General features: G+C 36.9%; 1 protein-coding gene across 10 annotated transcripts in view; it reads left to right on the top strand.

The window, feature by feature from the left end:
• EPS8 (EGFR pathway substrate 8, signaling adaptor) overlaps positions 1-27,678 on the top strand; it is a 188,473-nt gene that overhangs the window by 122,105 nt on the left and 38,690 nt on the right. For all 10 annotated transcript variants that reach the window (XM_070049440.2, XM_070049441.2, XM_089303877.1 and 7 more), the window contains 11 exons: positions 84-160; positions 8,616-8,683; positions 9,731-9,892; positions 10,021-10,170; positions 12,858-12,940; positions 13,415-13,551; positions 17,590-17,663; positions 19,928-20,054; positions 22,092-22,180; positions 22,544-22,618; positions 25,615-25,763. In XM_070049440.2, the coding sequence (XP_069905541.2) occupies positions 84-160; positions 8,616-8,683; positions 9,731-9,892; positions 10,021-10,170; positions 12,858-12,940; positions 13,415-13,551; positions 17,590-17,663; positions 19,928-20,054; positions 22,092-22,180; positions 22,544-22,618; positions 25,615-25,763 (1,191 nt within the window). The remainder of the gene's footprint in view (positions 1-83; positions 161-8,615; positions 8,684-9,730; positions 9,893-10,020; positions 10,171-12,857; positions 12,941-13,414; positions 13,552-17,589; positions 17,664-19,927; positions 20,055-22,091; positions 22,181-22,543; positions 22,619-25,614; positions 25,764-27,678) is intronic.

Genomic DNA, 27,678 nt, shown 5'->3' with positions numbered 1-27,678 from the left:
ATTGACGTTTGTATTTTCTAGTCCTGAGAGTTTATTCCTTACTTTGGACTATAACCCAATGCAATGACCATTTTTTATTGCAGTGGCTACGGATTATCACCCACCTATTCTCAGATGGACAGAGAGCACACTTCGAAAACAAGTGCAAAGGCCCTTTATGGTAGGTTGGTTTGTTTTAATGGACTGTGTCTGTTTCTAAAAATGTTTTACAGATTACATCATTGGGATCATAATTTGATCCCACAGTTTTTATTCTTTGGGTGGAAAGTGGTGAAGCTGGATAAGGATGATTTTAAAGAGTTTTTGCAAATACTACCAAAGCTTCAAACTGGCTTGCTGTCATACAATTTCTAACTACAGGTGAAATGTATTTCAGCGTTTTTGAATGTCTTTTGCGTGATCCCAGTGGTTTAGGTGTGTTTTCCAGTTACAGTTTGTGTTTGTGGACTTTCATGACTCTTGTTGATCATGGGCTGACAGTGATAGAACTTTTTCCATGTAGTCTTCAGCTTTTCAGATAGTATTATAATATGACTAGCAGCCCTTATACACTTCTGAATAATCTAGCTTTATCCAATCCTTCTCTTATTTCCAGTGCCCTTTCTAGATTATCTCACTTATATGTAAGATTTTCAACTTAAAATATAAATAGAAAGTCATTATGGAGAAGAAATTGAGAAGTCTTGAATACATCATATATATTTTAGAAGGCGTTTGTATAGGGTTGGCATGTCCTTTCTATTATTGTATAATATTAACAAAATCAGAATACTAGTAGGCTTGTTTACAAAGATTCTGGTACCAGACTGTCTAGTTTGAAATCCAGTTCTACATTTGTTAGCTAAGTTATCTTAGGCAAATTACTTCACCAGTATCTACCTCATTTTGGTTCTATAGGTAGCAGGGTATCTCAGAGGGTTGATAATGAGTATTAAATGAATTAATACATGTAAGCTGCTTAGAATAGTTTCTTTGCAAGCAGAAAACAATATTTGTGTCAGTTATTGTCATTGATATTATGTGCTGTAGGAACCAACAACATTTTCTCAAGTGTAGAAGTTTTTCTTTTTGCATTATCTAGATCTACAACTTGTTGGCATGGTAGAATAAATAATTGTGAGGTTTTTTGATTCCTTTTCTGCCAGTGTTCTTAGTGAATTGGCTTTAAATTCAAATAATGAATTTATAAAAATACATACATTCATAAAATGAATTTAATACCATACATCAATACATGTATATATGGCTCTGTCAATCTGATTAGTGTTGGTTTCAAGTTTTTTCTTGTGTATTGTATTGAGACATTCTTACCATGGCCTCATAGTTGTAAATTGTAGATTTAGAGAATATACTCAATAAGTACTTATTTTATAGTTGTACTTAGAATAGGACCCATCATAGGACAATACTTCATGAAGTTCATGGAAAACGGAATTATAGTTTGATGGAAAATTTTTTAAATCCATGGATACAACAGGGGCATCTTTAGATATTTCATAGAAAATCTATCTTATGAAAAACTACATATTTCCTAAATATGGGTTTTGGAGGCCAGGGGATTGGTGATTAATTCAGGGCACCTCTACCAAATTCTGCTGTTTCAAGCAAATGATTTAGCCTCTTGGTCTCAGTCTCATGATCTGTACAATAGGCATGGTAATAATATTGTCCATTTATATGAGAAATGTAAGAAACGGCCTTGTTGTGGAAATAGGGAATGGAATTGAAGAGTCACTTTTTGTCCTTGGGCCTCAGATTCATCATGCCCCTTAAATTTAATATTTTTGGTGTCACCTCCAAGTTGGGTTATACACATTGTTATGGTGAGACCTTGACAGAATCAAGAGGTAGCCTTTGTTGTATATTTGTAAGCTGTGTTCACTCCCTACATTGCTCTAGAAGTATCTTTATATAAACCCCATAAAATATATTGTGAACTATACTTCTATATGACCATAAATCTGACTTTTTGGAGATATATACTGATTTATTATTCAAGGAAATCTGTTAAATATGCTGCAATTTTCAATGCTGTGTTTTTTTCATTTCTTCATTGTTACATGAGGAATTTCCAAGCCAGCATGGAAAGGCTTCACATCACTAATGTCCATGACTATGTAGTGTTAGTAAAAACTCTTGCTTGGGAAAATAAAAATTTCCTTCTCATCTATGTGTTTCAAGACAGTAGCATTTCATTTAGATACTGTTAACAGGGACTGGAAATTTTATATTTTTTTCAGCCATCCTGGTTGTCAAATTCTATTTATAAAGTTTTATTTATTTTCGTTTTATTCAAAAGACAGAGGCAGACAGAGAGAAAAATAGAGATCTTCCACCCACTGGTTCACTTCCCAAATGGCTGCATCTGTTGAGCTGGGCTGGGCCAGGCTGAAGCCAGGAGCCTGGAACTCAATCCAGGTCTTCCATCTGGGTGGCAGGGACCCTATTACTTGAGTAATCATTGCTGCCTCTCAGGGTGTGTCTTAGCAGGAAGATGGAGTTTGGAGTAGAGCTGGGACCTGAATGTAGGCTCTGATACTGGACGTGGGCATCCCAAGTGGTTACTTAACTTCTGCACCAAGTGCCATCCCTGTTAAAATCTTTAAGCACTAAAATTTAAAAATGCTTTAAGAGAAATATGAGGATATTTCAAAATATTCACAGAAAATGGAATTAAAAGATAAGTTTATTTTGATGCGAAAAACTGTGAAAACCATATAAATCTTAATACTCATTTTTGATGTGCTTTTTGCCAGACTCCTTATTTGTCTTCAACTTTTTTTTTTGCATTGGAATAACTTCTTTCAATTTCATTTCCTGTGACCTTTTTGAAGTTCTCTTGTAGCTGTGAAATGCATTAAACCTTCCCTTCCCTCGAGGTGTGGCACTTGCAACCTCTGGGTGACTCAGAAGGCTAGGGTGTGCCCACTGTTATGTATGGTGACCATCTCCAAGGCTGCATTCCTCACCCTTGTACCAAGTCATTCAGTGTCACTTTCCTTCTGAGTATTTGGGGCTGCTTTCCCATGCAGTGGGGTCCTAAGCCTGTTCACTTCCCTTGTGAACCTGGAGCTTCTAGCATTGCCTCTGGCAGCTGTAGACTGGGAAATAGAGTGCGGAATGGAACTTTAATGTGAAGATGTTGTGAAATCTCTAAGACCAGTCAGCCAACCTTCTTAGAAAAGTAACTCCCCTTGGGGCTGGCACCATACTGCAGTACGTTAATCCTCTGCCTGCAGTGCTGGCAACCCATATGGGCACCGGTTCTAGTCCTGGCTGCTCCTCTTCCGATTCAGATCTCTGCTGTGGCCTGGGAGAGCAGTGGAAGATGGCCCAAGTCCTTGGGCCTCTGCATCTGCGTGGGAGACCAGGAGGAAGCTTCTGGCTCCTGGCTTTGGATTGGTGCAGCTCCGGCCATTTGGGGAGTGAACCAACGGAAGGAAGACCTTTCTCTCTGTCTCTCCCTCTCACTGCCTGTAACTCTACCTTTCAAATAAATAAATAAAATCTTTAAAAAAATAAAAGTAACTCCCCTCTAAAGTAGATACTGCTGGATGTAGAGTTTGACTATTTGCCATAAATAATTAGATACTTTATTAAAATTTGTCTTTTTAAAAAAATTTAACAGGCATATAAAATTGTGCATATATATGGGATACTATATGATGTTTCTTTTTTTTTTTTTTTTAAACAGGCAGAATTAGACAATGAGAGAGAGACAGAGGGAAGTCTTCCTTTTCCGTTGGTTCACCCCCCAAATGGCTGCAACAGCCAGTGTGCTGTGGGCAGTGTGCTGCACCGGCGTGCTGCGCCTATCCAAAGCAAGGAGCCAGGTGCTTCCTCCTGGTCTCCCATGTGGGTGCAGGGCCCAAGCACTTGGGCCATCCCAGGCCACAGCAGAGAGGTGGAATGGAAGAGGAGCAACCCAGACAGAATCCGGTACCCCAATCAGGACTAGAACCCGGGGTGCCGGCACTGCAGGTGGAGGATTAGCCAAGTGAGCCGCAGCGTTGGCCACTATATGATGTTTCATCATATGTATTCATTGTATAATATCTGATGAGGGTTAACATTTATCCTTTTAATCATTTAACATTTCTTTATAGTTGAAAACATTCAAAACTCAATCTTATAGAGTTTTTTTTTTTAATAGAGATATATACAGTATAATGTTATGTCCAGAAAACTCAAAGTGTCACAGAATTACCAATTTGTAATGACCTCATGGTCATTAGCAACACTTACAGTTAACTTTGAGATTTATATTATTGGATAAATATGATAGGTACTCTTCTTAGCCAATAACCACACCACACATTTTTCTTTTTGTACCTCCATTTTTCTGGTCTCCCTCTCCCTCCTGATCTTATTTTGGATCTAATCTATTTGATTGCCATAATTGAATCCCAAGTCTCTTTCATGTTTCAAGTGCCACTGGGGAGTTAATGCTAGGTGCTGTGGGAGCAGACCTTTAGCCCATCATTAGGACACCTGCATATCATATCAGAATATCTGGGTTCACTTCCCGGCTCCGACTCCAACTTCCTACCAGTGCAGACTCTGGGAGGCAGCAGAGATGTCTGAGGTGACTGGATTCCTGTTACCCATGTAGGAGAACTGAATTGCATTCCAAGCTCCCATTTCATTGGCTCTGACCCAGCCCTGGCTGTTGTAGGTATTTGAGGAGTGAACGGGCAGATGGAGCTCTATTTGTTCCCCTCCCCCTGCTTCTCAAAAATAATTTTTTTAAACAATCTCATTTTTTTATCCTCATTATGCAGTTTGTGTTTTACTTAGAGAAAATGTTTAATTTTTTAAAAGAATAAATGTCATTTTTTGTAATTCTTAAGAAGTAAATGACTCATGATTGAAAAAATATCAGGAAATTAGGCAATGTTAGAGTAAAAATTCAGCCTAATAGACTGCTAAAACAAGTGACTCAGAGGCAGGCTGGTCATTTTCCCAGCCTGACTGTAAATTTTGAAGCTCCCCCTCTCCTCATGATTTGAGCCTTTTTAATGCATTGTTGAACAGGCTACTAAAATTAATTTTTAAAGAATGTAGTTTGTAAAAGTGACCTCTTTGTGTTTTAAATGCAGCCTTAGATAGTGTTTTGTCAGTCAGTGGTTGCAGTTCCCTGCTTGTCTCAGACACTACACTGTCAGGCTGTGGTTGCATTGCTTGTGCTAATTCTTACATGGTCATGAGGGCTGCTAATCATCACTGCCTTCCTCTTACTGATTCCCTTTAGCACCTCTCCTTTCTGGAAATGGTGCACTAACCTAGTGGGAAAGGAATTCTCCTCTTCTGTGGTTGACAGTTTTTGCAAGAATAAAGGAATATGAGCTGTAGCCCATTGTTTTACTTATTTGGAGAGAAATAATCACCAGCTGCTTTTATGTTACTTTTTTCTTTTTAATGGCCAAATCCTTATTTTCCAAGCAACTCTGTTTTTGGAGAAAGAGAAAATTAAAATTTTACATATATTAGCTAAAACTCTAGATATTACCTGTTTCATGTTGCTATATTATGCTTATGCCTTTTATTTAGGTAAAAGGGAGTCAAATATAATTGACCTGTGTGCTTGTTACAGTTTTAGTTATGCTAATTATTCAAATTAAAGCTAAATTTGCTATTTCTGACCTAGAAGTTGAATATCTATTTTTGAAAGAACATGCATAAAGCAGCTCAATCATACTAAAATGATTTGTAAAGTATTTTCACCATTGGTTACTCAGCTCTCCTAAATCTGTCTGTTTGGGTTTGTGTATTCTGGTCCATGATATAAAAATTAATAAGAAAATTAATGAAATACAAACACTGATACCATACGTAAGTGAAGTTTGTTCCTGGTCCTAATTGATTCTGAGAGCGAGGGAGGGAGAGAGGGAGAGAGGGAGAGATAGAGGGAAAGGAGAGTTCCAGGAGAAGTGGGAGCCACTCTCCTACTCGAAACTCAAAGCTTGCCAGTATTATTCATTTATTTGTTATTTAATATGACATTTGTCCATGATTTACCCTCATAATTTGGAAGCAAAGCTGTGTTTGAAGAGAGAACGTAGAGTAAGTCAGTTGGCATTTATACAGATTTGGCATGGAGATTTTCACCTTGTCTGCACTCTAGATGGATTATATGAGAATCTTGAGAGTGACCCACACAGTGTTTCAGTTTTTTTTTTTTAAGCTTAGTTTAATATGTGTTAAAAAGACAGTGATCAACATCATTAGAGTAGTATTGAGAGACTTGGCTTAGGCTTTTTACATTGTCTGAGGGTGGGGAGATTTTTAGTTTAGGAGAATAATTGTTACAACTGTACCTGTAAGTACATGTGCTTCTCATAAAATGTACCACTACAGTTGCCTTTTAGGAACCTCCTCTCAAAATTGCCTAATAAAAAAAGTTAATATTAACTATTGTCCACTTACTTAAAATCACTGGAACTACTAGTTTATTTGCCAACCTGTTTTCTGGTATTTGTGCATTTTTAGGATCTTTAAGAGGTAATTTCATGTAATATACATCTTATCTGTTGTGTAACATGGGCAAGAAAGAAGTTTAGGAATTCTGAAAATGAGTTCCTAATCCGGATAATCAGAAATGACAGTCGGAGTGACCAGCTTAAACCCATACTTTCATAAGTGCTATTGAATAGTTCCTTTGCATTTCTGTACATTGTGATTCTGTGGGCATAAGAAACTGTGTGTTAGAAAATCTGGGGGAATAAATTCTTACTATCTCATATAAGAATGTCTAGGCACAAACACTATTTTGGAGCCTTCCCGTTGTTTGCCATTCATTTATCTGAAAGAATCTGTCAAACACTGGACATCCTGGAGCTATCTTATCATCTCTGGATTCCATGATGCCCTCATGTCCCCTCAAAAGAAACAGAACCTCCCTCCTGTGACAGGTCTGCCATGGAGAATTGTGTGAGAATGTGATGAGCTAGTGATTCTTATACAGAGATGATTTCTAAGTGTTTTGTCAAACACATCCCTGAATTATGTATTGTATTTCAAGAGTAATATAAATTTCCCCAAGAACAATTTAGACAGTGAAGGTTTTTTTGAATATTGTAAAAATGTTCATGGTGAAACCAGATCTTTCTTTATGATCACATTATCTTGGTAGGACCAGATGGATCATACTTCTTCAGGTCATCATCCAAACAAAAAAAGAAAGGTAGCAGAATGGGCTTTGTAGTGTGTCTTGTCTTTGAGTAATTTTAATGCTGCAAAATCAAAAATAGAATATATTACCATAGTATCAGAGTAATAAAAGGACTGATAATAAGGAATATGGAGATTTTTCATCTAAACTATTAAATAAATATAAATGAAAGGTTAATTACTTTAATATATATTTTGAAACAAAACGTTATTGAAGTTTCTAAAGAATACGGTTAACATTCCAAGTCTGCCTGTGTAGTTTGTATTTTTGTACATACGTTGCATTTATGCTCAGAATTTTTTGATTTATGTTGTAGGATTATCTAAGGTTTCCATAGTAACCGAAAAATTACTTATTTTTAGAAGCCAAGTTATACACACACACACACACACACACACATACCCCTAATATGTATATGTGTGTGTGTGTGTGTGTGTATATGTGTATGTATGCCAGAACTTTAATGCTTTAAGGATCTTTGGTGTTATCTTACGTAACTGTTTTATTTTACAATAATGATGCTAAGGCCCTGAACAATAAATGTCTTGCTTAAATTTAATTTCTGTTGAAAGTAGTGATATCAAAGCTAAATTAGAACAAAAACCTTTGGGTTCCCCTTAGAGTTCTTTTTCATTTTTCACAATAGCACTTGCTTTAAAAGAAATAGGGAAACTATAAATTTACAATTAAGCAAGCTGTTTTGTTAAAAAGTAACAAATACTAAATATTGCCAACATAGTTTAATATTATTTTTGGGTTTGCAGCATTTATATCAGAAAAGAAACTTAAAGATTTCTTTTAGCTCTTTAAGTAAGTTTGGTGCAATACCTTTCTACCTAACTTTCTCATTTTTCTTAACAGCTTATTTCTGTAATTCTGCGTATCTGTGTGTTCTATAAATATGTGAAAATTGCAACTATTGAATGGCACCCAGCATGATTTAATCATGTTTTGAATCTTCTCTACCACTGTCCATAGTTTGGATGTTATAAAAGGAGATATTTGTTATATTGTCTATTATTTTAATAATGTAGTCTAACTCATATAATACAGTATCTATGACAATATTTGCAGTTTTACTTTGATCTCAATGCATGAACAAATGAAATTTTAAGCTGATTTTTGTCTTTTTTGTCAGACAAAAGATTCCTAATTAAAATCTTCAGATGAAATAATTTTATTTATTTGCAATCTTGATGAACTTTGGAGTTCTGAAAAATTTTATTGAGTTAAACTGTTCCTGCATATCATTTTGGTTTTCTTGTGGCTTTTAGATTGACTATGAATAATGGGTGTTTTCAGATACACCACACAATGGTGACTTATCAAGTACTGTATTTATATGTGAGGTAGACCAGTTTTAAAAATGACCACATGACACCATATATGAACTTCAGCCTATTTATTATTGAGTAAATAATGGCTTTTTAAATTTCTCTTTTAGAACAGAGGAAGAATTATGCACGGGACAGTGTCAGCAGTGTGTCAGATGTATCCCAGTATCGTGTTGAAGTAAGATGCTTCTAATATTTGCCAATATTTAAAACTAACTCTTCAGGAACATAAAAATTGAAAGTAAAATCCAAAATTATGTTTTATTTTATTCCTGTGTTGTATTTTAGGTTGTGTTGACCTGACCTCCAGCTTTTGTAAAACTGAGATATTATCTATAAAGTATTTTATATAAATAACCCGGGGTTTACATTCATAGAGAATAAATTAAAATCACAACTATACTCACTGATCACTGTCAGCCTTGTTTCAGTCAAAGGAAAGGCAAAGTCTTCTATTTTTTGCTGTAAGAACCTTCTTGAAGTTAAACTTCTTACAGATTTAGCAAGTAGTTCAGGTTCATTACTACTGTAATTCTGTTTAAACAACAGTTTTGTTATTAGATTTTTTCTCTTGTTATCCTCTATGATGTTGGCTCACAGGTGAAATCTTCTTGCTCATAATTTGCTCATAACTTTAAGATATTTGCTCATAAATGAAGCCTTTCCACATGACCTCTACTGTCATAGAAAATAAGCATGGAGGTAATTTTGGAATTGCTCCTGTTTCAGTTTTCTAATTATCTGAAGCATGCATAGCTAAAATTAAACAGTTTTGTTTTGGTAAGTGGTTTTAGGAGACTGCATACTAGAAGCTGTTATAGAATGAATTGCTGCGGCCAGTCTGTAGTGTCAGCTTCCTCAGTTTTGGAACTGACGTGTAAGTTGTTCAGCATGTAAATCACCATAAAAGAGTAAGGTGGGGTTGGGGAGGTTATTTTTAGAGAATGCTATTGAAGCTGTTAAGACTTTGTTTTTATGTCATGTTTAATTCAGCATGGCTCAATATGAAATAGACATGGATATCTTATGAGTTAAGACATCGTTTTCTTTATTCAACCTGCTTGACCTCATTCTCTTGATAAAATAATCATGAAGTTCTAGAGAACACTGTATTTGTCCTTCAGCTCTCTGACCCCAATTAGGTTAATTCTACTTTTGTTTGGAAAACGTGCACTAAGACATTTGTGTACATTATAAATATTTTTTTCTTTTTGCCAATTGTAAGCACTTGACTACCTTTGTTCTGGATCGCAAAGATGCTATGATAACTGTTGATGATGGAATAAGGAAGCTGAAATTGCTTGATGCCAAGGGCAAAGTGTGGACTCAAGATATGATTCTTCAAGTGGATGACAGAGCTGTGAGCCTCATTGATTTAGAGTCAAAGGCAAGTTCGTAAAATCTGTACTGTTTGATTTGTTAAAAATCTCCCTACGTACTCATATTTACAGAAAGGTCAGATTGTTTGACAATAGGCAAAAGTCTTACAAAATAAAATATTTACTTTACTTGTAGAACGAACTGGAGAATTTTCCTTTAAATACTATCCAGCACTGCCAAGCGGTGATGCACTCATGCAGCTATGATTCAATTCTTGCCCTGGTGTGCAAAGAGCCAACCCAGAACAAGCCAGATCTTCATCTTTTCCAATGTGATGAGATTAAGGTAAAAGACAGTGAATTTGTTTGTTTGTTTTTTTTTGACCTTTTAAGCAGATATTCTGGTAGCTTCCTATGATGGAGTATTCAAAAAATTCAGATAATGGGTTTCATGAAAACATTGCATAGATCTTATATTTTTTGTACCAAAATAAACATCTTTTCATCCCATTTTCTATGAATTTTGTAAAGTGCCCTCATATTTTAATCATATGTCATTGGAATACCAACTTTTTACTTTTTGAGGATTTTGTCAAGAAAACAAATATCATAGTATTTTCCCTTGGATTTCCAAGCCAAGAAAATAAAGGGGAAATTTGAGTGATACTAAAAAAAATCAGATGTATCGTTTATTTCTTAAACATGTAGATAATATTATAAATTCTTACCAAATGCCTGGACTTACAGTTGAAAATCAAATGTTAAAAAATGACACATGGACAATAAATTATCATACTACTGTCCAATTTTGTTCTGCACTAATCACCTAGTGTGGATTATTGTAATGAGGCACTAAGATAGTTCCCTTGACATTGGTATAAGGTTCATCATTTAATTATGTTACTTGAGTAATTGCTAAGAATTTGTAATCCTCAAATGATATGTGAAAATAATTGAGCACAGTTACCAGTAATAACAGGCTATCTCCTTAAAATTTTTGTTGCAAAGTACACTGTAATTTTTGAATAATTATAATTTGTGATGCTTTATTGGACCTTAGAAGTTATGTTCACCCTTGAATGTCTATTTCCTGAGTTGATTTCTTTAAAATTGAAATCACTTTCTGTTGATTGATACTTTGCCAAAGTAGTGATTTATTGTTTTGATTGTATACTATAAATATTCAGGCAACATTTATCTTACAAAAAATTTTGGGAGATTATCATAAAGAGACACTTGATCTTTTCTGTATTTGACATTAAACTATGATAGGTAAATTAGGGCTGACTGTAAACAGTATATTTTATAATTTCCTTCTAATTTAAATTTATTCCATAGATGACTTCTAATGATCTTATTTGCAAAGAATGTGACATTTAGATAATTTGTATATGTGTTATTCATCAGATTTTTGTATAGTGTAGTGACTTTTGAAAGTCAAAGTATATTAAGAATTTTGTAAGCTTTGATGTGTTGAATCGCTGAATATTAAAGTGAATATTTTGCTCTGAGAATATAGTGAATTTAATTCAAACATTTTAAAAACAAAGGACTAAGTTAAAAGACATTCATAATCTGGTGTTTGGATCCATGATATAAGAGTCCTCCTGGGAGCTAATAGTTACTATGCTGAGTAAAGTTTCTGGATTTCAGTTTTGAGAACAAGGTGCTTGCCTTATTTGACGTGGAGTGGTGATAGTGATACATTCAAATGGATTTACTGAATACTGTTTTGCTCTAACTAGAAGCTCATACACCACTAAGAACTATATTTGCTCATTTGTGCCATAGGCCACATGAGACCTTTTTTCCTTTGGCTGCTTGATTAAAAATTAAGTGCAGCGAATATGATGCAATCTCCTTTATGTGATCATCTTGCCATTTTGCTTTAGAGTGTTAATATTCATGGTACTTCACACACTGCCACAATGCTGTTGCTTACTTTTGTAGTCCTTTTTTTTCCTGAGAAATAAAATATCCTCCTGTACCCCCATGAGAAGTTCAAGGCTCCTGAGCATCTTTAGTTTTGATATCTCAGATAACAGAATGCCTTTGATGATGTGGGCAATGTCATTGAAAATAGGATGTTCCTGTGGCAGCAACACTGAACTGGGGCACCTTGACACTGCCAGTTAGCGCTAGACCTTGGCCAGGTCTACTTTATGCGTATTCCTCAGTTTCATAAATTAGAAGAGGAGAATGGATTAGATCAATGTTAGGTGTCCATTCAGTTCTCAAATTTTATGATTATCAGTGCTCACTGTAAGTGAATATATAGGATGCATGGTTGAGGAAAACATACATAATTCCAGAGAGCATTCAGACATAGCAGATGACTACATCTCAGCAATGATCTAATATCCAGTTTTAAACACTGGCTATAAATAAACTTGAAAATGAAACAGAATAAACTTTGTAGCTGTTAATCCCACATTGGTTCCAAAGTTTTGCAAGAGTTGTTTGCAGAAAGTAAATTTTTACCTGAAAAGACAAAATAAGGAGATTATCCCCAAGGAAACAACCTACTGTTGGGAACCTTCCCACGGGTACAGTAAATTTGCCATTAAAATAAGAGGGTCTCTATTGGGACCCAGCGGTTTGTTTCAGTGGGTTGATGGGTATCCAGTGGGCCCTGAGGAGGAGAAAGGAAAGGAAATTTACCCCACATGAACGTGTTTCTTCTCAGGTGGAAAGAATTAGCCAGCTTCATTTATAGCGCCTGCTTGTACTTTCAGCCTATGCTAAGTGCTTGTATGTTTGCCTTGTGGAAGGACATCTGGTTTAGAACCAAGGGGCTCTGGATCTTTAAAAATTCTTTCAGCTTCTAAATTCTGTCCTTGTAAACATCACCATTAAAAAATCTGCAAGTCACATTTTGAAAGCAATTTTGATTTTCAAAGAAGGCTTTCTTTTTTCATGAAGACACTTTACTGATTCAGACAAATAACCTAAACCCTTTCCCTGTTTTAATGGCCATATTGAAGCTTGGGAAAAAAATCTATAGTCCTCCAGGTAACTTGTCTCTCATTGCAGGCCAACCTGATTAGTGAAGATATTGAAAGTGCAATCAGTGACAGTAAGGGAGGGAAACAGAAGAGGCGGCCCGATGCCCTGAGGTAAGCACATTAAAAAAATTAAAGGGTAAAATTCATTTTCTTGTCTTTTTTTTTGCCACCTAAGGGTTTGGAGAAGTTATTTTCGATGGAGGTATATTGTTGTATTTCACAGGTTACCACCTGCAATCTCACCTCGTGTGCTCTCCCAGGTGTATCACTACGTGATTGCTCCTTTTTTTCTCTCCATGTTTAGGATCTTTTCCTTATATGACTTCTGCTTATGTGTGAAGTCACAGAGAGTCTTGAGCAACGAGCAGTAGGTTAAATGTGTACAAACTAGGCTTTAGCACTATAGTTGGTCTACAGCCTTGAGAGATCCAGAAAGAAATCTGCATTTTTAAAATCTCATATGCATTTATGAATCTACATGTATGGAATGGCTAGAAATCTTTTTTGCCCTTGATATAGTTTTTGAGGTTGAACTAATAACATAAAACAGAGTAAACATTTAACTCACGTTCCCCTGTTTTAAAGGATGATTTCCAAAGCAGACCCTGGCATTCCACCTCCACCCAGAGCGCCTGCCCCCGTACCTCCTGGGACTGTAACACAGGTGGACGTTAGAAGTCGGGTGGCAGCCTGGTCTGCATGGGCAGCTGACCAAGGAGATTGTGAGTATTTCCAGTTTTATTACTTTTCTTGGGTTAATATTTATTGGACACTTCTTTGAGTTGTGACAGTTCTTTCTTTAAAATTCTGTTGCTGGTTTCTCTAAATCTTAGATAATGTAAAGCTAAGCCTTGACTACTGTTAAGATTTTTTTACATGCCAGCCATTTTAATAAATATACTGTTAAAATTGGAATCATCTTTTTTTAATACCAAGAGAGGAGAGGTCATGTGACCAATAATTTTAAAATCGGTGATAGAATATATAACAATTAATCTATTTTTTAAACTTGGACTTCAAATTCTTTCCATTTATTTATTTACATAAGGGGAACAGCTTTCATGTATCATATATACAATTTTAAGACCCTAATGATACTTTCCACCCCATCCTCCCCCTCTCCCTCACTCCTACCTTGCCTCTTCCTTCCTTTTATATTTTTCTTTTAATTTTTGCAATGACATACTTTGTATTTGTTTTATAATTACTTTAAAACCACTAAATAAAGAATCCAACAAGTAGCAAGCAGAAAAACCACTGCTCCTCAGGAGTATAGACAAGAGCTATAAATAATAAATTTCTCAGTGTCAATTTTACTCATATATATTATTTTTTAATGTATATATAGTTATCACAAATCAGAGAAAATGTGATATTTGCCTTTTGGGACTGGCTCATTTAACAAAGCCAGAATGATACCCAATTGCATCCATTTTTGGCAAAATACAGGATTTCATTTTTTTGGCTGAATAGTACTCCATTTTGTGTACATACCACATTCTCTTTAGCCAGTCATCAGTTGGTGGACATTTGGGTTGATTCCATATCCTAGCTATTGTGAATTGAGCTGCCATAAACACAGGAGTACAAATAATTCTTTCATATGCTTATTTCTTTTCTTTTGGGTAAATTCCCAGAAGTAGAATGGCTGGATCAAACAGTACATCTATATTCAGATTTCTGAGGACTCTGTGTTTCTTCCATAAATGTTGTACCAGTTTACATTCCCACCAGTAGCGCATTAAAGTATTATTTTCTCTACATCCTCACTAGCACTTGTTTGTTTTTGATTTTGGATGAAAGCCATTTTAACTGGGGTGAGGTGAAGCTTCATTATGGTTTTGATTTGTATTTCCCTGATGGCTAGTGATCCTGAGGATCTTCTCATGTGTCTGTTGGCCATTTGTATTTCATCCTTTGAAAACTGCCTGTTCATGTCCTTTGCCGTTTGTAACTGGATTATTTTGTTGCTATTGAGTTTCCTGTGCTCTTTATATATTCTGGATATGAATCCTTTATCAGATGTATAGTTTGCAAATATTTTTCCCATTCCACTGATACTCTGTTGAGTGTTTCCTTTGAGGTGCAGAAGCTTCTTAGATAGATGTAATCTCATTTATCTATTTATGCCTTTATTTCCTGTGTTTTCAATGGTTTATTAGAATCTCAGAATATTTCTTAAATATATTTGGTCCGGTTTCTTCAATTTTAAGGAGGGATGTTATCATTGAGCAGGTTCAGATTTGGTGTATTCTGGAGCCTCAACTCTTGCCTCCAGCTCCAGTGCGACTACTTAAATCACTTACCCTTTATCCAGTAAAGTATTATTCATGTGTGATATCAAAATGAGTCACATTAGACTCAACATCAAATCTGGCCGGTTAAAAGTCGGTCTCTGAAGCAAGTCCTGGCACTGCCATGTGACCTTGGAAAGTCAGGTCTCTAATCTAAGCCTCGTTTGTTTTTTTTTGTTTGTTTGTTTGTGTTTTGTTTTGTTTTGTTTTTGACAGGCAGAATGGACAGTGAGAGAGAGAGACAGAGAGAAAGGTCTTCCTTTTGCCGTTGGTTCACCCTCCAATGGCCGCCGCAGCCGGCGCATTGCGCTGATCCGAAGCCAGGAGCCAGGTGCTTCTCCTGGTCTCCCATGAAGGTGCAGTGCCCAAGCACTTGGGCCATCCTCCACTGCACTCCCGGGCCATAGCAGAGGGCTGGCCTGGAAGATGAGCAACCAGGACAGAATCCAGCGCCCCGACCGGGACTAGAACCCGGTGTGCCGGCGCCGCAAGGCGGAAGATTAGCCTAGTGAGCCGTGGCGCCGGCTTCTAAGCCTCATTTGTAAAGTGGGGATAAGAACTCATGGGTTGCTATGAATCCAAAACCAATAATGATTATAAGTATAATTTATAGTTCTCATTAGCCAAATTCTGATTTTTTTTGGAATTACATGTAAACCTCGCCACCAAAAAGAAATAGAGATCTTCTAAACTTCTAACTTTCAAAAGTGAAGTAACAGTTATCTACTTTAAAACAATTTCTGTTTTCAAGGATTATATATGCATTCATTGAACCAGTTGATATTTAAAAACTAAGGAGCAATTTAGAGTGTGTGCTACCTTGTCTAACTTAACAGTATTTTTGTTGTTATTTCTGCAGACAGGGGTCTGGATTTTCTGGGTTGTTTGGTTGGTTTTTTGAGAGGTCAAAATTATCTCTCTTGAATGGTGGGGGATAAGACATCTTAGGTTTACAGACATTCTTAACAAACTGATAAAAACAGGTTGAACCTAAAATGATTTACAAGAGTTTGTCCCAGGGGTTTCTGAACCCTCCCCCTCTAATGCTATGTAATATACTGTGTAGTGTCATCTACTTAAATTACAGTGACGCAAAGTTTTTCAGAACTTCTAATTTGCTCCTAGGCCAAATAGAACACAATCTATCAGAAGAGGCTCTGTCTGGATCCAGGCAGTTTTGAAGTGGAAAGGCTCCCTCCTCCCCATGGCCCTGGCTGGCTCAGGCTGCACAGCTGTTTCTGCTGCTGATCCGAAGTGATCTCTGTGGAACAGTGGCAGTGGCCCTGGGTTCCCAGTAGTTTCAGACCTGATGGAGTCCTGGAAACACCTTATTTTGTGCTTTCTCTGCCCTCCAGATAATATTTTGGTATCTATCTGGAGTTCTTATTAGCTATCATTTAATTTCAACTTACTGGTTTCTGTAGTACCCTATAGTGAGGTAGCAGCTTAACCATGTGTGAAACAGCAGCTAACTGGCAAGATTTCATACATATAAATTTTGATCATCTTAAGGCATTTAATAGTCACTAATTAAGTTTCATCAGACTCAGTGCTTTATTTTTTTCTCTTTTTTTCTTTCTCCTTTTTTTTGGAAAGTATTCCATTTAATTAGCACAGAGCAGGTATCGCAACACAGAGCTTTCACAGTTTTTCATAGTTCTCTGTATTGAACATTATGAGCCATGCTGATACATTGTGATTTATACTTCCATTCATGGTGACGTATTCCTCTTGTTCTCTCCAGTGCATTTTAAAATGTCGTCTACCATAAAGTATTTGTACCAGATATCTATGTGTGTTCGTAAACTACTTCATGCCAGGAGAGAGCTCATGGTAATGACCTCATGAGTAACGTGATGCCGCAGCCACCTGAGCAATGTCAATGCCTTGTGTTCTCTTGAGACATTTATTCTTCACTGCAAATTCTTATAGGCATTTCTGCTTTTAAGGAGTGTGGCTTAAAGTTGAGCCCAACATTGAACATTTTAAGCTTAATTACAACTAGAATTTTAAAAAGCACTATACCATCCAAAGGTGCAACACTTTCTTTTCATCAGTGTTGGAATGTATGAAAACTTAGCTTTGCTGCATTAGAACTTAGTTGGATGTTTTTTTGAGACATAGGTGCTTAAATGCTGGTGTATATTTCTTGTGTAGAAATTAAAGGATGCTAAGAGTTGACTCCACGAGGAGCTGATACTGGGAAGTGAAAAAACAGAGGAGCACTGCAGGGTCAGTACACATTGTGCTAAAATGGGGAGGCAGTCCTTCAGCTCCACCCAGCGCTTCTGCTGTGGTGGCAAGGACTCATTGTGTGGATTTTGAGTCCTGTTCTGATTTGTGTATCCAGTGCAGGTATTTCTTTCCCAGATGGCACTCTTTCCTCCATACATTTTCATGTTTTCATGTCCTCTGTTGGAATTGTTTGAAGCAATGGTTGAAAGATTTCTGATTTTTCTTCTTTAGTTGAGAAACCAAGACACTATCATGAGCAGGAAGAAACACCCGAGATGATGGCGGCACGAATTGACAGAGAAGTGGTGAGTGCAACAGTCATTTTTAGATCATTGGCTTCAGATTTATTTATTTTAAAGAACAGAACAACAGAGAAGGAGAGACAGAGGGAAAACTTCCATCCACTGATTGACTCCTCAAATGGTGAGCCGGGAGCCAGGACTTCCATACTGGTCTGCCATAGGGATTGCGAGACCCAAGCATATAGACCCTCTTTTGCTACCTTTCAAGGCACATCAGCAAGGAGCCGGACCGGAAGCAGAGCAGCCAGGACTTAAACTGGTACTGCAATATGGTCTCTGGCATTACAAGCTCAGGCTTCATCCTTTACACCACAATTCCAGTCCCTGGCCTTTTATTTTTTTCAAGAAGAAAATAAAAATCCACAAGAAAATGAAGTTAATTTATATAACAGTATTTTGTGAATACTGTATTTTCTCTTTCCCATGATAGTTATGTCCTTTAAATCGGTGTTTTTCCTTAACTATTTTGCTCCTGTGCCCATATTTAGTTCATGGACTTGGGCTGAATGAGAAAAACTAGTATTTTAACTATTTAATAAAGGAACTTAAGCTGAATTACCATTTTTGAGAGAGAGAGAGTCCAGTTTTCCTTTGTATATAGTTTGTAATTCATAATTTGAATTGTAAAAATGTATCATTTTACCATTTATGAAGAATATATTTTAGGGGGGGGAGTTGTGGAATAACAGGTTAAGCCACTGCCTGCAAAGCTGCTATCTCATAAGGGTGCCAGTTCAATTCCCAGCTGCTCCACTTCCAATTCAGCTCCCTGCTAATGTGCCTGGGAAAGTGGCAAAAGATGGCTCAATTCCTTGGGTCCCTGCACCCACGTGGGAAACCCAGAAGAAGCTCCTGGCTTTGACCTTGTGCAGCCCCTGCCTTTACAGCCATTTGGGAAGTAAACCAGTGGATAGAAGATTGTTTTCTCTAACTTTACCTTTCAAATAAACATATCTTTAAAAACAATAATTTTTTAAAAAATGATATATTTTAGAATGCCTGTAAGATAAGGAACATTTTTAAGAATAAATACTTGAAATTCAACACTTTATAAAGGTATACTGTATTTGTTTTTATTTACCCATAATAAATTACTGGCAGAATGACAATGCACTATGATGTAACAATAGAAAATGACGTTGGCCTGTGCCTCGGCTCAAAAGGCTAATCCTCCACCTGTGGCACTGGCACACTGGGTTCTTGTCTCGGTCGGGGTGCCAGATTCTGTCCTGGTTGCCTCTCTTCCAGGCCAGCTCTCTGCTGTGGCCCGGGAGTGCAGTGGAGGATGGCCCAAGTTCTTGAGCCCTGCACCTGCATGGGAGACCAGGAGAAGCACCTGGCTCCCGGCTTCGGATCAGCGCTGTGCGCGGGCTGCAGCGCGCCAGCCAGGGCGGCCACTGGAGGATGAACCAATGGCAAAGGAAGACCTTTCTCTCTGTCTCTCTCTCTCACTGTCCACTCTGCCTGTCCAAAAAAAAAAAAAAAAATGATGTTAATATGATACATTTGCTTTTTATATTGCACATACACTTCTTATTTGGGAATACATAAAGGAATTTGAATTCCTTTTGAAGTTAAAATTTACAATTTATTTTTACATCACACTGTTACATGTTATGCTTAGATGCTTACTTAACTCTGATTCCTAGTCTTTTAATTGGAAAATTGTCACATTGTACACATACTGGTAGTGTATGAAATACAATTGTTCCAATGGTCCTTGAAATCAGAATTCATTATTAGTTTGTTATGCTTTTTAGAAATGCTTATTAATGCCTATATTGCAGATTAGCTATTGTGTATTAAGTTATCACGCAATTCTATATACCTTTAATTCCAAGAAATTGTCAATGCTTTGTTGGGACATTTATTAAGAAAACAAAAATGTTTGGTGCTCTTTTAACAAAATGTTTCTTAGAATTTTTTTTTCTCCTCACTTTGAGTGGGAGAACACTAGGAGAAAATTAGAGTAATTGAAAATCATTAATAATCTGAGTAGATATTGTGAATGCTTTCTTGATGGCATTGATAATAGAGCAAAATTAAGCTAGAGAAAAATGTAAATGTCAGAATTATCCACGGGTATATTTAATGTAATGCTTTTTCTTAGAATTAGTCATAAACCCTAAATTTGTATGTGGGGGTTTTTTGGTTTTTTTTTCTGTTTGGAAAAATACTTTATGTTCATTATTGATTAACAGTATATAGCTAAAGTAAAAAATAGTTTTGTTTTATCTAATATTTTACTGTATAATTTCTAATTCCAGCAAATCTTAAATCACATCTTGGATGACATTGAATTTTTTATCACAAAACTCCAAAAAGCAGCAGAAGCATTTTCTGAGCTTTCTAGAAGAAAGAAAACTAAGAAAAGTAAAAAGAAAGGACCAGGAGGTAAGGTGGACTTTCTTTTTTTTGATCATTTAATTATTTTTAATTTTTGAGATGCCACATTTTTAATTTACATTATCTTCCAAGGCCTCATAGCTCAACTAAATAAAAAGGTCAAGAAATAAAAAGTAAAAAGACCACAGTCCAGCAGGAAAGTAGGCCAGAGCTATAAACAATAATCAAATGAAAAAATGTTTAACTTTAATCATGTAAATTTTAAAATAGTCACAAAATTGTTAATACTATCACAGTATATATTTACTGGCAATTTGTCTGACAAATATATAAAGCAAAGTTTAACAAAACACTGTATTTACAGGAAAACTGATGCACACACACAAAAAGATTTTTTTAATCCTCTAAAGACTGTTCAGAACCCCAGTGATAAGCAGTTTCTGTCTTTGTGAGCTGTTCAGCAAAACTCCATTCACTTTGGGCCAAGGTCCATTTTTCAGTTTTGGGGTAGCACCAGAGGTTTAAGGAGGATTCCAGCGAGCCCAAGGAAGGGTTCATTGTGGTTTGAGATTGCCTGTGGTAGACAAAGACCCTAGCATGTTTTACCTGTCACTGACACTCTGGGATTCATGTGGTAGCTATCTGTTGATAGCTTTCATCAATTATGAAATTAGTGTCTATTGAGGAAAGCTGTAAGTCTGTTCTTCTCATATTTGGATTTATTTTATTATAAACATAGAACTTTATTATGCTGTTAAGTAAGAGTTGGTTTTTCTCATTAAAATATTGTAAAGTGTCAATGGATGGAAATTTTTAATCATAAATGTCTGAGTATTGCATCCACGTGCATAGTCACATACAAGCAGTTTCGAAGTATACTGCAGTACAGCTGTTTTAAGTAGCCTCAACATTTATAAAATTATAATTACAGAAGTAATGTTTATACTGCTTCTGGGAAAATGGTAAAGATTGAAGTACATAAAAGAGAAGTAAATAAATATCTCTTCCATGACAGATGACACTTCAATCTTCCTCCATCTTGTATCTGTAAAAGAAGCATCTGACCTTTAGCTGTATCTTCTAAATGTGTGTCTGAAATTAGTCCTTATAGTCTGAAATTAGACATTATTGCTTCCTGAAATCTCAAACCATTTATTACTCCTCCATTCATTATAAAGAGTATATTATCTTCTTTTTACATAGGTTCAAAACCATATATTCTTCTCTGACTCCATTCTTTACCTAATTGAAAATGTCAATTTTATTTTCTCAATATCTCCTCTACCTAGTTATTTCCCTTTTCCTTTTTGTAACCAGCATATAGTTCTTTCTGTCTTCATATTAGGCAGCTTCCTGCTTCCACTCTTCCATGCTTTGAGAATATTCTTATGAAGTTCTAAGTCACCCTCTTCATTCTGTATGCTGCTATAAAGCATGTTAGCTCTATGTTACATCAATTTAAGTCTAGCATCACACTCTGACAATCAAGGTCATCTAAAATCTAATCTTTATGTATGCCTCCATTCTGTTATCTCTCTGCTTTTCTGTTTATTGTTTCATGTACATGCAGTTTTCTTTTTCCATGTTTTTAACTTATGCTGCTTTTGTCCAACAATGATGCTTTTCTCACCCAGTTGCCCTGAAGCAAACTTTGCAAATACCACCGTAAAAGCTGCTTTCCCCGGGAAGCACCTTTTAGGTATATATTTCCCTATGCCCCAACCACTGCAGTTCCTTCTCCTAACACTTAGTTGGCAGTTCTGTTATTTATCTGATTCATGTCTTTAATTAGATTTTTCAGGCCCTTGAGAGTGTAACTCATTCACTTTTATAGTCTTCACAATGATAAGCACAATCACTGGCACGAGGATGGGCTACAGTATGTATTTATAGAATTGCATGAGTAATTGATAGTCTCATAGAGGAAATCATTTGAAACTTTGGATCTAATCCTTACTTTGTGGATGCGATAGAGTAACTAGGTAGCCTTCCTGGTTTGACCATAAAAATTTACAGGCATAAATGTGATTATAGTTTTTTCACTTAATAACTCTCATGTGTCCCTCCTCTCATTTATTTCAATAGAGGGTGTCTTAACACTGAGGGCAAAACCCCCACCTCCTGACGAATTTGTTGACTGTTTCCAAAAATTTAAACATGGATTTAACCTTCTGGTAAGTGAAATTTATTTATATAGAAATAGAAGAAATAAATGAAAAAGAGCAAATTCTAGCCAAGATGCTACTGATTAAATTAAGAAACAGCTTTTAATGCATCTTTTGGTGTGTGTTTTTGATGTGTCTTTATTTAAAATAACAGATAGTAAAATACATCCAGGAGACTTGGTAAGAAAGCAAAAAAGAAGAACTCCTATTTTTCTTAAAACTCACTTCTCTTTATCTCTCTTGGCCCATGTTATGAATACATGGAAATAAAACTGATAGGAAAATATTTTTGAAGGGTCTATTTTGGATCTTTTAAAGTGTCTGTGTTTTGCTCAATTATATCATCATCGTATTGTTTTCTTAATGTTGCAGGCCAAATTGAAGTCTCACATCCAAAACCCCAGTGCTGCAGATTTGGTTCATTTTCTGTTTACTCCTTTGAATATGGTGAGATTTTCTTGACTTAGTAAAGTAATCATTCTGGGTAGGTTTTAACCCCAAGTGTCTTTATTAATTTATAGAAAGTTTTCTTCATTTCCTTGTGTGGGTGATAATTCTCTTGGTATCTGTGCAAACATTGAGAATGTGAAATTTGAATGTTTAAAAGAACCTTAGAAATCATTTCATTCAAATACCTTGTTTTACAGATGAGGAAACTAGTATCCTTAGAAAACTAGGGAGATACAAAGAAGAAACAAAGAGTTATGGGGTACTAGCGTTTCATTATACACGAGTATAAAATATATTGATATTGTGACTTGGATAATATAGACAGCTTTCTCTTTCTCACATAGGTTAGTCATGAGGAATGCAGTGCTGGGTGGATGGCTTTGTTCCATGAATTATCAGAGACTCATACTCTTTTCATTAGCAGTTCTTCCATTTCCTAAATGGTCTCCGGTTTAATTGTTTGTTCAATTATGTATTTATCCAGCAAATACTAATTGAGAGCTTTACGTGTGCTTGGCATTATAACAGCTCATCAGGAACAAGGCGGTCAAAAATGTTATGCTCTTGGAATTTACTTCATAATGTGGGGGGCAGTCAGTAAGATAAATGAGTGTATACATAATACAGTTTTCTAAAGATTAAATGCTATGTGGAAAATAGAGTAGGAAGGAGAACAGCGAGTACTGCCAGGTGTGTGTGTGTGTGTGTGTGTGTGTGGCATAGCTGCATAAAGGGAAATCTCACTGAGAAAATGTCATTGGAGAAAAGACATTAGAAATCCATATGACTAATTCCTTAAGGAAGAGAATTCCAGACAGAGGATAGCTAACACAAATGCTCTGAGTGTTAACACACAAAGCGTGTTCTTGTAATTAGTGCCTATTATGATTTCAACAAAATAATAAAGTAAAGATTAAAAGAATATGAGACTGTCAAGGTAACAGGAGGACACATCTCTTTGATCCTTTAGGGAATTTTGAGGCCTTTGACAATTTGAGTATTTATAGAAGAAAAGGGTTATTCTGACTACTATGTAGAAATGTGTGAGGGAAGGTGGGAATTTGGTAGAGTGGTTAAGAAGCTGCTTGGATACCCATATCCCATATCAGAATGCCTGGGCTCGAGTCCTGCCTGTAGGACTCAGAAATTAAAAATTGCTGTACCAGGTAGTCAGCTTCTTTATCTGCCATTCTCTCTTTCATGTATTTTCATTCATTCTACTAAGACTCTGTCTCCTGTACTGTCAAATTCAAGTAAGTCTTATTCCAAGTGCTCAAGTGAGGGGACACTGAAAAAAAAACCATAGATTATAAAGTAATAAGCTACAAATATTTAAGAATTGTTTTTAGGACACTGGATGCAGGATGTGGAGCATTGGAGTCACACTATGGTTAGGAGGAAGTAGTAGTACCTGCCTGTTGTTCTGAGTGATGGATGAGCATCCTGGGGACTGGGAATGGTATTTGCAGACAGATCAAGGAACAGCATCACCAGCTGACAAGACCTATGTGGCAGGAGGGAAATTGACTCTTGGTCTGGAGCCATTCAGAATATCTTCCATCTTGTGCCACATTTATGAGAAAAGGAGATTTTTAGAAAAGGATTCTGGCTTCTGCTTTAGGAGATAACTACCATCGTTAGCTAGGACATAGCTCCTGAGAAATAGATTTGGAGCAGTTTTTGGTCAACCACTTACTGTCATCTTGCTTATCAGACAGTTGCACCTGTTATTTGTTTCAGCTAGTCATTATAATATCACTGTTAAATCAGGACCACTTCCTAGAATTGAATTCTGGGGGAAAAAAAATGCCATAGATTCAGGGTATTAATTCTCATTCTTCTTTCCCTTCTCCCTGGATTTTTTTTTTTAATTTTTGTTTATCTGTGTAAACACAGCCATAGACTATGAATGTGAGTCTCGTTTCTGGAACGATACTTTTCTTTCTTTCTTTCTTTCTTTCTTTCTTTCTTTCTTTCTTTTTTTTTTTTTTTTTTTTTTTTTTGACAGGCAGAGTTAGACAGTGAGAGAGAGAGAGAGAGAGAGAGAGAGAGAGAGAAAGTTCTTCCTTTTTCCGTTGGTTCACACCCCAAGTGGCCGCTATGACTAGTGCATCACGGCCTGCGTGCTGCACTGATCTGAAGCCAGGAGCCAGGCACTTCCTCTTGGTCTCCCATGCGGGTACAGGGCCCAAGGACCTGGGCCATTCTCCACTGCACTCCCGGGCCACAGCAGAGAGCTGGACTGGAAGAGGAGCAACCAGGACAGAATCCAGTGCCCCAGCTGGGACTAGAACCTGGGGTGCCGGTGTCACAGGTGGAGGATTATCCTAGTGAGCCGCGACGCCGGCCCTGGAACGATATTTTTCAAAAGTGGCACAAGAGATGTGCAGGTAGAGATACACAGATCAGTATGAAAAATAGCTATGCTAAACCACTTGACTTAGAATTCTCTGCATAGCCACCAGTGTTTTCCAGGGCAAGCACAGTTGTGTACAAGTAATAGGCACATACTATGAAAGGTGTTAAATTGTTGGCTTTCATTTTGAATTTTAAGACACTGTTGGGCTGAACAAGTTGATTTGGCAAAAGTTGTTTATTACCCAGTAGTACATTGAACAACATCAAAATTTACATAAAAATTGTGTGGGGGAGAGAGAGAGAGGGAGGGAACAGCTAGGCCAAGACCAAAGCCAGTAGCCTGGAAATCAGTCCAGTTCTCTCATGTGGGTGGCGGGAACTCAATCACTTTTGAGCCATCATGTACTTCCTCCCAGAGTCTGCATGAGCAGGGATCTGGAGTCAGGCACCTGAGGTAGGATTCAAACCCAGGCAATCTGACCAGTGTCTTAACCTCTAAGCTAAAAGCCTGCTCCCAAGATTTAATTTGATTAAAAAAAAATCTGGTTTTGGCAGGAGTTTTTAATCTACATATTTTGAAAATTACACCAGTAATTGTTATCTTTTTGCTGAAATATGGTTTGTTGTTATTTTAGGTGGTGCAGGCAACAGGAGGTCCTGACCTAGCCAGTTCAGTACTTAGTCCTCTCTTGACTAAGGACACGATTGACTTCTTAAGTTACACTGTCAACACTGAGGAACGGCAGTTGTGGATGTCACTGGGAGAAGCCTGGATGAAAGCCAGGTAAGCAATATGAATTCAGCATTTAATGCCTGTAATGCTTTTAGGTATGGTTCTTTGCTTATTACACGGATCTAATGAGACATTGATTTAATTTTCTGTATACGAAGGACTAGATCTTGTAGTATGAAAAAACCTAAGCCCTTAAAAAGCTAGACATCTAATGGGAGAGAGAGAAATACATACAATATAAGAAAATGAATGCCATGAGTAGTCATAAATAAATGCTGTTGGTTGACAATCTGGAATAATAAGGAGGAAGATGTAGAGAGAAGGGTAGTTAGCTTTCAAAGAAGAGCTGGCATTTAAAATCAAGAATATGGAATACTAGTAGGAATATGTATATATACAACTATGTATACGTATACATGCATGCATAGTGTATTTAGTGCTTATACAAACTAGTGTATGTAAATACTCTCTCTCTCTATATATAGTATATATAGTATTTACATACCATACACTTCACATAGGTAGTCTTGTTATTCTGTTACACAGATGAAGAAAGTGAGGCACAGAGAGGTTGAGTATTTTGCCCAAAGCCTCACAACTTGTAAATAAGGAGCAGGGATATGAACCTAGGCCATCTGGCTCTAGAGTTGATGTTCATACCTACTTGGCTTAAAACTGCCTTTCAGCAGGATCACTAGGGTTTTTGCAAATGCATAGCAGGGAGAGGGCCTTCCCAGTAGAGGGTGAAGTGCAAGTGAGTGCTTGAAGCAGGAAATTTAAGAGAATGGAATATGAGCAAAGGCATAGTTGCCAGAAGAGGAGCGACATTTAATGAGGCAGACCAAGAAAAGCAGGGCTGGATTATGAAGACTTCCACTGCCATGCCAAAGGTTGGATTGTGGCCCTGTGGGTTTTGGAGGGCTGGTAATGTTGTTAACAGGAATGTGACATAATGCCATCAGGTTTTACAAAGATCAACCTGATGGCTGAATCTAGCAAAAACAAGGGGAAAAGTAACTGGAGGGAGAGAGGCTCTTGGAATATTATTGCCATAGTAGAGGTTTATTCTCTTGGACTGGGACAGTCAGAGTGGGATTGGTAAGGAAGCGTGGAAATTTTAAGAATTGTGCATTTGGGGCCTGCATTGTGGTACAAAGGGTTAAAATGCCACCTGCAATGCTGGCATCCGCTGTGAGCGCTGGTTTGAGTACCAGCTGCTCTACTTCTGATCTGGCTCCCTGCTAATGTGCCTGAGAAAGCAGTGGAAGACAGTGTAAGTTCTTAGGTCTCTGCCACTACATGGGAGACCTGAATGGAGTTCTTAGCTCCTGAGTGGCCTAGTCCAGCCCTGGCTGTTGCAGGCATTTGGGCAGTGAACCAAATCTCTCTTTCTCTTTGTCTCTGTATCTGCCTTTCAAAAAAAAAAAAAACTTTAAAAAAATTGTACATTTGTCAATGAAATTATTGTGGAAGACACGTAATAATTGCACTTCTGACATTTGCTGAGCAAGGCAGGTTATAAAAATATTTCTGATTTTATGATATGTGAATAATTTTTATTCTGTTCATTTACCCAACTCTTTTTTTAAACATTTATTTATTTATTTATTTGAGAGACAGAGTTACAGATAGGAGGAGATACAGAGGTCTTCCATCCACTGGTTCACTCCCCAAATGGCCACAAACAGCGAGCCAAAACAAAGCCAGGAGCCAGGAGCTTCTCCCAGGTCTCCCACATGGGTGCAGGGGCCCAAGCACGTGGGCCATCTTCTGCTTTCCTAGGCCATACGCAGAGAGCTGGATTGGAAGAGGAGCAGCCGGGACATGAACTGGCACCCATTTGGGATGCCAGAGCTGCAGGCTACTATGCCACAGCTCTGGCCTTCAAGTCTTTACTTCTCTCGTTAGTAGAACATTCAGTATGATAGCTTACAAGTTTGTCTTCCTAATGTTTTTGAATGGGCTA

The sequence above is a fragment of the Oryctolagus cuniculus genome, chromosome 9 (assembly GCF_051225735.1).
Source record: "Oryctolagus cuniculus isolate XC-2025 breed Fujian yellow rabbit chromosome 9, ASM5122573v1, whole genome shotgun sequence".
Lineage (NCBI taxonomy): Eukaryota > Metazoa > Chordata > Mammalia > Lagomorpha > Leporidae > Oryctolagus > Oryctolagus cuniculus.
The sequence above is the reverse complement of the archived record's forward strand: the minus strand, read 5'-3'. Positions and strand labels throughout refer to the sequence as shown.